Source organism: Vipera berus, assembly GCF_964194415.1.
Source record: "Vipera berus genome assembly, chromosome: 2".
Lineage (NCBI taxonomy): Eukaryota > Metazoa > Chordata > Lepidosauria > Squamata > Viperidae > Vipera > Vipera berus.
Genome location: NC_138203.1, coordinates 57,271,540 through 57,285,967, shown reverse-complemented (window position 1 = coordinate 57,285,967; position 14,428 = coordinate 57,271,540). Strand labels below are relative to the sequence as shown.

At 35.8% G+C, this 14,428-nt stretch overlaps 1 protein-coding gene across 1 annotated transcript in view; it reads right to left on the bottom strand.

Annotated features, from left to right (window-relative positions):
- The window catches only part of MEGF10 (multiple EGF like domains 10), a gene marked incomplete at its 3' end in the record, with an annotated part of 102,395 nt that overhangs the window by 73,142 nt on the left and 14,825 nt on the right, over positions 1–14,428 (bottom strand). The window contains exons 3-5 of the mRNA XM_081320283.1: positions 12,344–12,445; positions 11,314–11,414; positions 4,747–4,839 (exon numbers count right to left, since the gene is read on the bottom strand). Coding sequence (XP_081176409.1) covers positions 4,747–4,839; positions 11,314–11,414; positions 12,344–12,445 — 296 coding nt within the window. The remainder of the gene's footprint in view (positions 1–4,746; positions 4,840–11,313; positions 11,415–12,343; positions 12,446–14,428) is intronic.

The window sequence follows — 14,428 nt, the reverse complement described above, 5'->3', positions numbered from 1 at the left end:
ATATTTACAACAAACCAGCATTTTACTGGATATGTTTCTTTTTTTTTAGTTTGAAAATCAAATAAGGGATTGGCCCCAATCTAACCACAGTCTCACAATACTAAGTTCAAAGTTAAGTCATCCTCCCATTACATATTAAATTACACACCAGACACAAGTTTCTAACCTTTGCCCTCTTGTCTGCCCTCTACTCACTTCTTTCTGTTTTATTGGAACACACTTTTAAGAGGACAAAGCACTGTAATGCTCCTTTCAGTTGCTACTGTAACTCAACTGTCTCCAAAATTCTTGTAATGAATTGAGCACATCTGCCACTTTGTTCAGAGATTTTTATTCCTATACAGTTACTATCAAATGAAAAAATGAGTAAGCTAGAATATTCTTCTGATTAAGGCCTGCTGAATTCAGTTAGATTCTTGTCTGAATAAATTGCATAGAATTGCTGTTTTAGATCAAGAAAATGGTTCAAGGAAAACACAACTGCTGACCTTTCAGCAAAATTGAATGTATTAACAGATATGATGACGTGAGTTTGACTGTGACCTACAAACAGAATTCAAAAGTGACAATACTAAATTCTTACTGAGAAAAAAGTAGTTATTTAAAATTTATTCATAAAATAGATGAGCTATGTTGAACAGCAACATGAAGTAAAGGAAACAAAAGGGTTACGGTATTTCAAAATCATGTTTTGATTACTGTTTCCTTCTACCAGCCTATATAATTCCTACATTCAGAAGTAATAAGTCCTGTTATGAAGTCAACACGGATACTTCATTCCATTGGTGGATTCCGCTCTGGAATAACATTTATGGATATAACATTTAGTTGTAATGATTTTATAATTAATAATAATGGGTTTTTTGTGATAGGTAAAATATTCAGTTTGGAAAAAAACAATGGCACCAGCCGATTCTGAACCCTTTAATGATAGGAATATATATGAATTTATGAACAAACAAAATATTGATGAAAAAATATAACAAAAAAAGGAAATAATTTCATTTCAAATTGGGTTATAGTTCTTATATGTTAGAACAAGCATCTGATTAAGTTCAATCCTGCTTTGTTTGTAGATTGGGACATACCTTTTTCCCATTTTTTAATCAGAACAATAGTTTGAACATTAAATCTACAATATGAATAAATTCCAGATTCATAGAGTTCCCAGCATTTCCTCTCATTATCTCTTACTTGTTTTTTGAGCAAAATATCCTGTACTTCTCAAGAAAAAACTATGATAAAGGATATCTTATAAAGTGGCAGTAACAAACGGAAGTGTTATAAAATTATGCAAGCTAAATATGTCCTTTCATTTTGGAATCACTAGAGAAAATAAAATTTGGAGCATACAATGCAATAAAAAGAGTTTCCCATTTCTCCCTTTGTCTGCTACGGTTAAATGGACGCATGCCTGACAGCCTAGGTCTCTTCCTTACAAAATCTTGCTTTCACAGTGTGTGAACAAAGCTGTATTTTCTATCCTGAAGTGCCCTACAAAAGTAGTTTTTGGGGGAAAAAATCTTTAGCATTTCAAGTCAGCTACAATTAGGATGCAAAATTTTTTATAAGGGATCACTAAAATCCCAGGGGTTTTTCAGCTTAGGAATCAGCAACAACACTTCTTCCTCATAATTCTGTTTTGTAAATAGACAAAATTTGTATTGTTGAACCTGATGAAAGTGGCATCAAGAGGAAATGGAAAAGAAAGGTAGGAAGAACGAAATAAGATTAAATCCAGCATAAATGATACAGGAAACATAAAAAGCCAGTCTCCAGATAGAGTCAGAAAATAATGCATTTTTAGTTTTAGACTGAGTGGAGGACTACATATGCTTACTTGAAGCATTTTTGCTGAATTCAGGAATAAAGCCATGATTTCACTAATACAAATACTGAAAAAAATTCTTTAATGTCACCAAGAAAGATATACAATTAAATAAAAATCAGAAATGTTTATTTTCTGCCTGAAACTTTTTGCAGCCAGTATAACACTGTTTTATAGTATAACTTTTAACAGCATTGCAGAATACTGTTACTGTTACACACTATTCTAAAACCAAATTTTAGGACTATGTCCCCAGGGAAAGAATTGCTTTATACATTATATACAGTTCAAGGGAGAGCAAAATTACTAATAAACTAACCAATATGCCAACAAAGTATTTTAGTATTAATGTATTAATCATGCAAAGAATAAAAATAAAATTTTATCTTCCAAAAGATAGATAGACCTCAATTATTCCAAATTATAAGAAGAAAAGGTGAAAACTTTTTTTTTGGATGGGAAATAAGAATGTACCATACAAATAAGTGGTTTCAACATCATTCTTTTTGACATATACCATTTTTTGAAGCCAATATATCATAATTTTGTCAGTGGTGTATTAGCTGTTGTTAACAGCATTAATACTGTAACCAACAACGCTGAAGAATAAATATACGATGAAATTTATTTTAAAATATTCAATGGATACAAATTATAATAACAATAACTCAGTGATAAAAAAATTCTTTTAAACCAGTGACGCTGGAAAATATGCTTTTTGTGTGCCTGTCAAATGAACTAGGCAGGAACATCTTCAAAGGAGGTACAGTATGGGTTTCATAAACAGACATTTTCTTAGAGCCAGGCTTGAATCAATCTTTCCCAACCTGGATGTGCTTCTGTCTACCATTCCTAGAATTCCTAGCTAGAATGGTCATGTCTGAGCATTCTGGGAGTTGAAATCCACATAGTTGAAGGACATACATATTGAGAAAGGCTGCCCTAAAACATTTACAGCTTAAAACATGAAGTAGCATAACAGAGAAAACAAATTTAGTGTAAAGATTATGTTGTTCGGTCACCACCTATTAATTAGCAGCTTGTTGCATCATAAACTATATCAAATAAACTTTTCAGGATTATCAAAAAAAATGCCCCAAACAGGTCTGGTCTTGATGAACCAAAGCATGGGTAAATGTTAGCAACTGTGATTGGCTCAGAAATACTGCAATCAATATATTAAATACTCTTTAATATATTTTCATATCTGAAAATGCATGGATAATCAGAAATACCTACAAGTTGCAAACATGATCTTCCAAGAGGAGTGAAATTCCTTTTGGAACAATTTTAATCACAGATTTTCTTTCAACTGACCAATAATATCACTCTCTTATTACCATTTGTTCTACTCCATTCAGCACACTGTTTAATCAAGGCAATATTTTCTGGTGTCTTAGAGTTGCTTCTTTTAAGGATTTTGTTATTGTTTTGATCCTTAAAGAACATCTTGTCTCCTGATGACTATACAGACAGATCCATGAATTTTTCTTGGGAACATTTCAAAAGTGGCTTGCCAATGCCTTCTTGCCAAGGCTGAGAGAGAATTGCTGACCCAAAGCCGTTCGGCTGGCTTTTCTGCCTAGGAGAAAACCTGAACTCCCTGTTCCTAGTCTGGCACCTTTTGTGTATGTGCCTTCAAGTCAGTGTTGATTTTTGGCAATTGCCTGGGCAACTCCCTGCTGTCTTCTTAGCCAGATTTCAGAAATAGCTTGCCATTGTCCCTTTCCTAGGGCTGAGAAAGAGTGACGATCCACCTGATTTTGTGCCTTAAGTGGGACTATAACTCACAGTTCCCCTTTATAAGCTGGTCCTTTTAACTACTACAGCAAATGATACCTTTTACACCTCACCAGGCTGGTCTTCCTTTAAGGATAAGAAATCATTAATCATGAGGCCAACTCCACCTTAGTAAGGACTGTTTTAACTGGTGGTACAGCTTGATAAGGCTTGAATCAATAAGTTGTTGTCAGTCTGGTCATCTTTGCTTTCTTTCAAGCTTGCTGCCAGGCACCATGGAAATGTGTGTGTGGGGGGGAAGCAATGGATATTTGGGAGGGGAAGCATGCAGGATGTGAAACCAGAATTTCTGAGAAGCAATGGGGAGGCCTGGACTCAAAAGAGGCCAGTTTGGGTTGTTTAAAATCTTCAAGGCAAACCGACCTAGGATCGGCAGGCACAAAGGAGGAGCGATGCACCTGGATCAGAAACATTCCCAAAAGATCTTCCTGGCCAGTGATTGAACTCTGGTTGCCTGGCTCCTGGGGGGTGGATGGGCTCTGAGGTTAGTTTCAATTTGTTTCTTCACACGTGTTTTGCTTGAGACCTTGCGTGGCTTTTGCTGCAATTACGTCTTTTCTCTGAATCTATGGAATCAAGGCTTTTATTTTCTAGGGATTGATTGGAGGCAGCCCTCTTCTCTTCAAGTTCTCTTGATTCTTTAAAACTTGCACAGTAAAAATAGAACAACTGGGCAATTCACTACCACATCAATCTTACAATCGTTACAGTGAATTCTAGTTATATAAAAATAACTTTTAGCAGAAAGCTTGAAACCTGGGCATGGAAATTGGGTTTAAGTCCATTACCTGCTGATATTCTGCTAGAATTGCGACAGGAGGTATTTCCAAAATGGAAGAGATCAAATTATTTAACCATTTATTTTTAAAACATTTTTTTTCTGTGATTCAGATGTTCTCTCCATTTAATTTGTTAAAATATACTATATGATAAAGCAATGTTGGTATTTAATAAGTTGACAACAAGACAGACAAAATCACATGTGATGCATTCTATACCTTTGGGAGTGATATCTCAAATGCTGAAGAACTATAGCACAACAGTGTTTTGAAATCCCTGCAAAGAAGAGCAACAGAACGGACAGAACAGAAGACTGACAGCAGCAGATGCAGACTTACCACTTGAACAGTTGGGTCCACCCCAGCCAGGCTCACACTGACAGGTGTTTGGAGCAATGCAACGGCCATGAATGCATTTATCAGTACAGTGAGCTGTCAAAGAAACAGGGTGAATAAACAGATAATGAAAAATCAGAAAGAATAAAAACACTGAAGGTGCAAGGACAAGTCTCTTTTCTGCAACCTAGCCATTTCCTGTTTCCTCTTAAAAACAAGGTTTTTCAATTCTTATGTGCATTTGTCCTCTGTGGTCTTTATTCATATTCAGTTATCCATCTGTACACATTTATTTGTAATTGTCCTACTTCGAAATAGTTTGCTATTTTTGTCTTCAAATTTCAGCTTTCAAGACAAACATGATAACCCAATCCTATCCCATATGGGATTAAGATGTAACAAAACAAAAAGAAGTAAGAAAACTAATATTTTAACCCAGTAAATAGAGATTTCAGTGATGAAAAACAAAGAATAGTGGCATTAACTAATATTAGCACTTTGTACAGTAAGATTTTTTTGAAATCTAAATTTCATATTTACTAAATATCATTAATACAGAGTTTCCTAATCAAGCACTGAATTCATAATCATTACCTTAAAGATTACCATTGCATCCAAAGAAATGTCTCTTTCCCTCTTTTCTTTATATCCTATTAAATTAATGACAAATCTTTACTCTGTACAAAAGACAGTTACTTGTTAACTAATCTTAAAGAGGAACAGGAAAATGGTTGTATTTCAAATTATATTAGGTAAATGTCTGCAAACAGTGAATGTGAACAGCTTCCTGCCCTGCTCCCTTTTCTATTTTTATCATCACCTCTTTCATTCTTTGATCATTTATCTGAAATAATACAAATATATATATTAATAATGTTTCTTACACCATGGGAATCTAAGACTGTAGTGGTAATAACTTAAGTGATTTGTTAAATTTTGGCACAGCTCCCAGGAGATAAAACATAGATTAGAAGCAACTGCATGTAGTGCTAGACTATGCCTGGTTGTTTAACAAACGTTTGTGGTCACAACAGCCTTGGAAGCAGATGCCTTACAGTTTATAACACACTCCCAACCATTGTAATATGACATACCAATTCCCCTGGTCACATGATTCCATTTCAGGTACTTGGCAATGTGTTCATATTTACAACTGGTTGCCAAATGCCCTGTGATCTTGCGAGACCACCTGCTGCCAATGTCAACCTCCCATCGCCTGGTTCGCTCCCACAGAGTCGGCCTCCTCAGGGTGCCGTCGGCCAGGCAATGCCGGCTGGCGACCCCCAGGGGGAGAGCCTTCTCTGTGGGCGCACCGACCCTCTGGAACGAACTGCCCCCGGAGCTGCGGATGACCCCTGACCTTCGGTCCTTCCACTGTGACCTAAAGACCTGGTTATTCCAACAAGCAGGCCTGGACTGATCATGGGTTTTAAATTTGGTTTTTATTGGTTTAAATTGTTCTTATTTCTTATATTGTTTAATCCTCTTTTAATTTTTGTATTTATATCTTTTAACTTTTTATTGTTGTGAGCTGCCCTGAGTCCTCAGGGAGAAGGGCGGCATATAAATTTAATAAACCTTTAACCTTTAAACCTTTAATCACCATTTGCAATCTTGTCCATTGGCTTCCTTAGAAAGACAATGGGAAAGCCCACAGGGAAGTTTGCAAGCAGAGGGATGTTGGATTTGATGTCCAGTGCCCTAGTGTACCAAGGGATTTCTCCTCCCCCACCCCCCTGCAACAAGCAAAAATCCTCCCATGCTCTGGAATCTCAAATCTGGCAAAAAGGCCAGCATTCTAAGCCTTCCAGAATGATGGTATTCGCTCGTGATTTTGTCAGATTGGAAGTCCATTCCTCCAACATGCGATGAAATTTTCAAGGGAACGGACTTCCACTCTGACAAAATTGCTATCAAATGCTCTCATTCTTTAATCGTTCTCCCTAGTGCAGCAGGGAGAGGGTCGGCCTGGGTATTGTGGGAGGCTGGGGCTCTCCCTGCCATTCTGCTTAACAGCCACAACTGGGAGAGCCAGGATTCTGGTCGTTGAACAAAGCAGTCACATGTTGTTTCACTTAATAGCTGCTTCATGCAATTATCGAAATTCTGGGTCCAAATGGAGAACTACCTGTATAAGGATATTCACGATAAAGTTGCATTGAAAGAAAAAAAATTGAAGATAAAAAGATGTGTTTTTATCATAATTTTCCATTTAAGAATAACCATAACCCTAAACCTAAATATACAATATGTTAGAATGATGTTGTTATTGTTGTTAGTTGTGAAGTCGTGTCCGACCCATCGCGACCCCATGGACAACGTTCCTCCAGGCCTTCCTGTCCTCTACCATGAATGATATTAATCTTCTTTAAAGAGTAATGTCTTAAGGTCTTAAGAAAATATAACAAGATACCACTAATCTGCTAAATTTGAAGTTATGAAAAAAACGTCTAACATGCGACCATTGTCCAATAATACTTGTGTCTCTTGTTTCAGACCGATGCCTAATCTCTATAGATTAATAATATTTGATAATGTGTGAGTAAAAAATAAGCATATGTTGTTCTTTTGTAAGATTTCTAGCGCAAGATTCATAATTTAGGGGGGGATTGCTGGCAAATTTTGTATTTTAGAAGCGAGGACTTATAAAATGGCTGTTGTGTAGGATACAGCTAATAGAAAATATCCATGAGATTGCTAACTGATCTACTGTCTAATGTCTCAAGATTTTTTCCACTATTGCAGTATTTTGTAGAACAAACTTTATCTGGCAAGATGAAGATGGTATCTAAAGAGGTATCAAAAATTGGTCTGATGGACCAATATCACTTAGAAAGAGGTATTTCATTAGATCTACAAAAGAAACTGTATGAGGTTTTAAAACGTAAAAGGGGAATACAAATGACAAATCAAAAGAGTAAAATGATTTTTTTTTCTATAGGATTTACAAAAGAGGCTTGTTAAAGCCTTGAAGAATTCTGTGAAAAAGGACAAAGAAGAAATTAAGAGTAATCAAATCTTATGACAATATTTGAATGAAATAAAGCTTAGACCGAAACAAGTAAAAGGAAGGAATATAAGGATGATTTATTTGATCCAAGTTAAAACAAGACATATTGTTAGTTCTGGCAGTCCTTTATTGACTTTCCGCTGACATCTAAGTTAAATGATGTTGCTTTAGGGAGTTGTTTATAGATAAGAGATGTGATATAGAGTGAAATGATAAATGTTTGTAACCTTAGAGGTGAAAAATCACTACATTTGTACTACATCACTATATACTTGTGAAAAAAACACTTCTTAATACACATTTTCTCTTTCTTTATTATATTCTTACTTTTCTCTTTCTTCTCACTGATTTTTTTCTTTTCCTTGCACTTTTTTATTCCTTATTTCTATACATTCTTCTTAAAGTTTAATTAGTATTATATTTTACTATTATAATCTAAATGTATTCAGAAAAGAGTTGATCTGTGGAATCACTTCAGGCCAAGTGAAGCAGTGGAAAAGGCCAGCAATAAAAATCCCATGTGTGCCCAAGAAATAAAATGTTTTTTTTAATTATTTAAAAAATACAAACAGATGGGACCGTTATGGAAATTGGTTTTGGGGAATAACAGCTTCCTATCATGCCTTTATCACAGTCAGTATTTGTGGAATCTATGTCATTTTCTTGCATAAAAAGAGACTATAGTTTTGTCTTCATTTGCTATGCTGTTCTATGACTAAACTAAAAAATATTCATTCGTTCATTCATTCATTCATTTTGTTCTCATTTGCTTAAGAAAAACACTATCCATTTTTAATCTTATAGTAGTATCTGCCTGACTGACTGACAGCTGAAGAAATAATCAGTGACTCTTCTAATTCTGGCACCAGAGATGGTAGACGAGAAGTCAAAACTGCCAACTGGAGCTGTCAATCAAAATTATGTACATATTAACATTGCACTTCACTTTGAAGGAAAACGAATGCAGGGAGGTGATTCAAACCATAAAATGGTTATCAAACCTCTAAAATGCTGACAAATGGGGTGTAATTTTTCAAAACACTTCATAAGAAGGTCTACCTGGGCAAAAGCAAATCAGATTTGTTTCTTTAAGATAAAGTGTTCTCTAATATAAGATAAAAATATGGGTTCTTTTAAAAATATAAATATTTGTATAATTTTAGAAACACGTTTTAGGAAACTATACGTTCTTTTAAAAGCCTACCAATGTAAGCATAATTTAAATTCTGTATTTCCACATTGGCTATTTTCAAACTATAATAAGGGCAGCAGCAGTGGTGGGATTCAGCCAGTTCCACCACTTCGGCAGAATCGGTAACTAATTTTTTGTTGCCCAGGCCCAGAATTGATTTCTGGAAGTGGCATCCACACAGAGAACCAGTTGTTCACATACCGGTATTTGAATCCCACCATGGGGTAGAAGTCATTTTTTTAACTTAACTTTTTCATATAAGTACACTTGAAGTAATGCTGAGGAGAAAAATGAAAACAATACATCCCTGTTCGTATTTAAGACAAATAAAAATATTTTAAGTTTTAAAGCATCAATATCAATTCCTGCCCTATGGAATCAACTGCCAACAGAACTCCGGACTGCCCCCGACCTTCGTTCATTTCGCCGGGACCTAAAAACCTGGCTCTTTGAGCTATCTGGTCTGGACTGAGGGGTTTAATGTTTTTAAATTGTGATTTAATTTATGCGGCTAGACTTAATTTAATTTTATTTTAATTTTATATTGGATTGTTTTTAAATTTTGCCTTGTAAACCGCCCTGAGTCCTTTGGGAATAGGGCGGTATATAAACCAAATAAATAAATAAATAAATAAATACCGTAAATAAATATCAACAGAAATATACTTTCTCTTGGTTTGTGTGTCCTTATTTCAGAGATTTTCTAAAGCAAAGCATTTTTTCTATTACATGATTAGTCATTGTTGCCAATTCTCTCTTCTGAAATCCTTTCAAAATCCCAAATCTGTTCAAATTAAACAATTTAGTAAAACAAGAATAGAACAATGGTAGAATTGTTGGGTCTACAGAAGAGAAAAAATCAACTGAAATCACCTTTCTTTCTGGCCAGGGGAAACGATTATCTTGGTCTGACCTATAACTGGAAAAATCAAAATGAAACATAATCTGTCCTTGACACAAACATTAATAGTTGAAGACTTTTGAGGAGTTTCAGAAGGAAGCAAAGACAAATACAAACTGGATAATGGTGTAATATGGTAAAATAGTCTCTGGTAGACATATATGAGAAACTGCAAAGGACCCTTCTCTGGTGACAATGAAAAACAAGAATGTTGAAAGTATTAACTACCTATTGATAATTAATGGCTACAATTTGTCAGAATAACAGCAAAGAATTTATCTCTTCTTAAAAAAATATGACTTGCCCACTTCAAAATTTCTTCAAAAATGTATATATTCATTTTTTTCTTACAAGTTAAAGACAACTCTCTGCATGCAACAAATCACCAAGTTCTATACAGGCACATTTAAATTGTGTACATTGAAACCCCCAGGCATGTGAAAGAGCTGCTGGTGCGTTTATGCATATATCAGTATTCTTTTAATTAATTATATGTTAATCTATAATTACTAACAAGCCATTTCCCAATATCCAGGCTGTATGCTAATGCAAATAGTCCTAATCTTAATTTGAATCTTTTTAAAGTTCTTTAACAATTGCTGGTTGGGTAGTTTTCCAACTGGAATTGCCATCTGCAAGTACAGGACAATAAAACAAGAAAAGCTACTGTTTTAAAAAGAAAAGAAATAACAGGGGCAAAGGCCATTGTATCATCATGCAAACATACGTTTCTGATTGATCAGCAGGATCAGTTAGAACAATGAGAAACTACAGTATTGCATCCACTTTTGGTTGCCACAACATAAAAAACATGTTGAGACTCTAGAAAGAGTACAGAGAAGAGCAACAAAGATGATTAGGGGACTGGAGGCTAAAACATGAAGAATGGTTGCATGAATTGGTTATGTCTAGTAGTTTAATCAAAAGAAGGACTGGCGGTGACATGATAGCAGTGTACCAATATCTAAGGGGCTACCTATTTTCCAAAGCCCTTGAAGGCAGGACAAGATGCAATGGATGGAAACTAATCAAGGAAAGAACAAACCTAGAAATAAGGAAAAATTTCCTGACAATTAAAACAATTAATCAGTGGAATGACTTGCCTTCAGAAGTTGTGGGTGCTCCAACACTGAAGTTTTTAAAGAAGAGATTGGACAACCTTTTGTCTGAAATGGAATAGGGTTTCCTGCCTGAGCAGGGGATTGGACTAGAAGACCACCAAGCTCCCTTTCAAATCTGTTATTCTGTTATGCAATACTCCTTTGCATAGTGCCAAATTGATAACTGCTGTATTCATCAAGACCGCCCCCCATCAACTGGTATCACAGAAGTATCCCATACCTGTAAACTACCATCTTAGTCCCACTGCTTTTCTAAAGACATTTTGTTTCTTGGGGAATTCTCATTAACATTCTTATTAACATATTATAAAGAGCTGAATATTCTTACAAAAAGAATTTTACTTACGAATGCACATTTCCCTGCTTTCATAAAATCCGGGACAACACTGAGATTTCCGTCTATACATAGTCTTTTCTCCATGCCTATAAGCAGTCCGATAGCTGATTCTGTTAAAATATGGGTACGTAAAATTTGTGAACAACTATTTCAAAAGACCCAGCTGTGGGTCTTAAGGGTTAAGGATAAACTGAATTGTTCCATAAATCAGCTACATCCCTTACAGAGAAAGATAAACATTATTACCTGCAAACTCCATTATCTGCAAATGGAGATACTTTTCAACATCTATCACAAATTCTGCAGAATTGCAGCTGACACTATATGGATTTGTGATCCGCACCTATTATTAAATGTTTTAACTAATATATTGATACACATGCAGACCAATATTTAATTTTTAAATGTACAAAACCATTGTCAGACAAGGAAGGACAACAAGAACAAAGTGTACTTCTCCCATGTATCACAAAGTTTACAAATTCAGAACTTTTAAAACTCAAATTGTTTCAACAATAAAAACAAATTCTGTGTTGTCCAAAAAGAATCAGTAAATAAATGCATGCATTTATTTGTTAAATAAATTTAAATACCCACCCAACTCACACACAGTGGCTTCACTGTGCGTAGCTGAAGCTATGTTTTCACTTCTGCCTCATACAAGAAGGGCTATTAAACACAGAGTAATTATACTGCAGAACTACTTGAAAATTTATGTTCTCAAATAATAATATTATATCCATTTTACTGAAACTATCTTTTTAGAGAAAGAGAATATCTTTGCAGTCATTCAGTCCTGTTTAATCTAGTAACGCATTTCAAAATTCAGGGTAATATTTTCAAGGCTATCTTACAGAAGGTAATTTATACATATTAGTGGCATTATACATTAAAATATCCGTATCATCTGACTTTGCAAATGCTATCAATGTGCCACTATGCTTGAATATGTTTTGTACTGTTTTTAACATGTAACAAATAATAAATACTGATAAAACATCATTTTAAAAGGGTACTCAAAACAATTACTAAAAATCACCTGTGTCGTGTACACTTAAACCAATTCAGTATGTCTGTACAGCTGGTGTAGTAAATCTGATCAAAAGGATGGGGATAGGATTCTTGCACTGTAACAGAATAACTGCACAGAAAAAAAGTAATAAAATTATCGATTTTGCAATAAAATGATTAAACATACACTTTGTTAGAGCAAGTAACTGAAGAAACTTCAAAAAGATGGAAATAAAGGTTTAGAGACAATATTGCTGAAAGTGAAAATAATTACATTTTTAAAAAATACAACTAGGTGGTAGGTGCTCAGTTACATGAATATCTTTTGAGAATGTGTGTCATTTCTGGGGTTCCAATTAACAATTGTTTAACCATCTGGGAATAGAAAGTTGGGCCACATAGGTTTTTTATCTAATTCAACATGGAACTTTTCGTATTCTTAATTAGATAGTATTTTTAATCAGTTTGTTCCTTCCATGATTATGTTGTAACTTCCATTAACTGTGAATGAATGGTACACTTTTTTGTTGTTCTTCTAATTTGAGTTTGTCTATAAAATAATATTTTGGTACACCAGAAAGCCTTGCTGGAAATAAAATATATAGTTTTAGTTAAATATTATAAAAATGTAACTGTAGTTCTTAGGTAATATTTCCTACTCTACCTGTCATTTGCATCCAGAATTTTTCTAATAGCTTCACTTAATGGCTGACGTCTTCAGTGTACATTAGAAATATCATCAATCATTACATCACTTTGTACAACTACCAATGTTACTTAAAATTGTTTGATATGGAATAGGTAATGCTGTAATTATATGAAGGCATCTAAAGTTTTTTATGAAAAGAAAACATTCATATAACTAAAAGCTAAGCTCAATATGTAGAGCGTAATTTCTTTACTGAAAAATAAAACTGTACTTTACAAAACATTGAGCATTTTATGTTACATCAGTGGGAAGCAATCTGCCAACCTTGCTGATTTCCACAAATTTCAGCAATATCATGCCTGTTAGTATTTGGATGAAAGACCTTCAAGAAATTCCAGAGCTATATATGAAACTAGAATATTGAAAACCCATCTTAGAAGAAGGCATCCCTAACGGCTCCCCAGGCTTTAGTCTGCTCCCAAGCTGGCTATTCAGTCAGACAAGTCACTACCATGTTGCTGCCAAGAAAACTGCATATAGGTAGTCCTCAATTTACAATTGTAATGGAGCCTACTCATTACAGTCGCATATTGTGATGGTCGTTAAGTGAAGTATGTCACTTAATGACTTCCCATTTCTGTTCTCCTCAATGTAATCATTAAATGAATGTGTGTGTCATTAAGTGGAGCACAGGGGGGCATAGGAATGGGGGTGGCCCTTGGAGGCCTGCCCTGGGGTTTCCCAAGTGCCTCCCCCTCCCCAAGGCACCCAATGCTCTGCTTTCTGTCCCTCGGGGTTCCACAGGCCATGGCCTGTCCCCAAGCTGGCTATTCAACCAGGCAAGGGAATCTAAAGCTGGTCAGCAGAAGCAACTGGCACATGGAGGGCAGTTATAGCCTGTAGACCTAGGCGTACTTTCCCATCTAGCCACCCAAAGGCCTCCCAATTCCTCCCTCTGTCCCTTAGCACTGTTTGATTATGAAGTTTGTGGACCCTCTTTATAAAACAGAGTCTCACTCTCATAAGAAGTGCTACTTGCTAGGAAAATAGCATAAGAATGGCATAAGAGGTTGCCAGGCAGCCAGCTGAAAGCTGAGCCTCACATTGCATCAGCAGGGCTCCTCTGCAAAAAAGTAAGTGGGTGCTACCAGGCCATGTGGCTGATGAGGAGCTGCAAGTCCCTTGGGTGGATAGATGGGAAAGTAGGCTTTGCCCTCCAGGCTGTAACTGTCCTAGGTGTGCTTGTCACTTCTGCTGACTGGTGTTACGCCGCCTTGCTCAGCTGAGTAGCTGGCTCAGGAGCAGGCTAAAGTCTGAGGGACAGAGGGAGGCCTCAGAGGACCTTTGGGAGGCCAGATGGGAAGTAGGCCTCAGACTATAGGTTGTAATTGCCCTCCCCGCTCCAGTGGGCCTAAGGTTAATCATAAAGGTGAATAACAATGGGGGCACTGCAGCGGCCCTTAC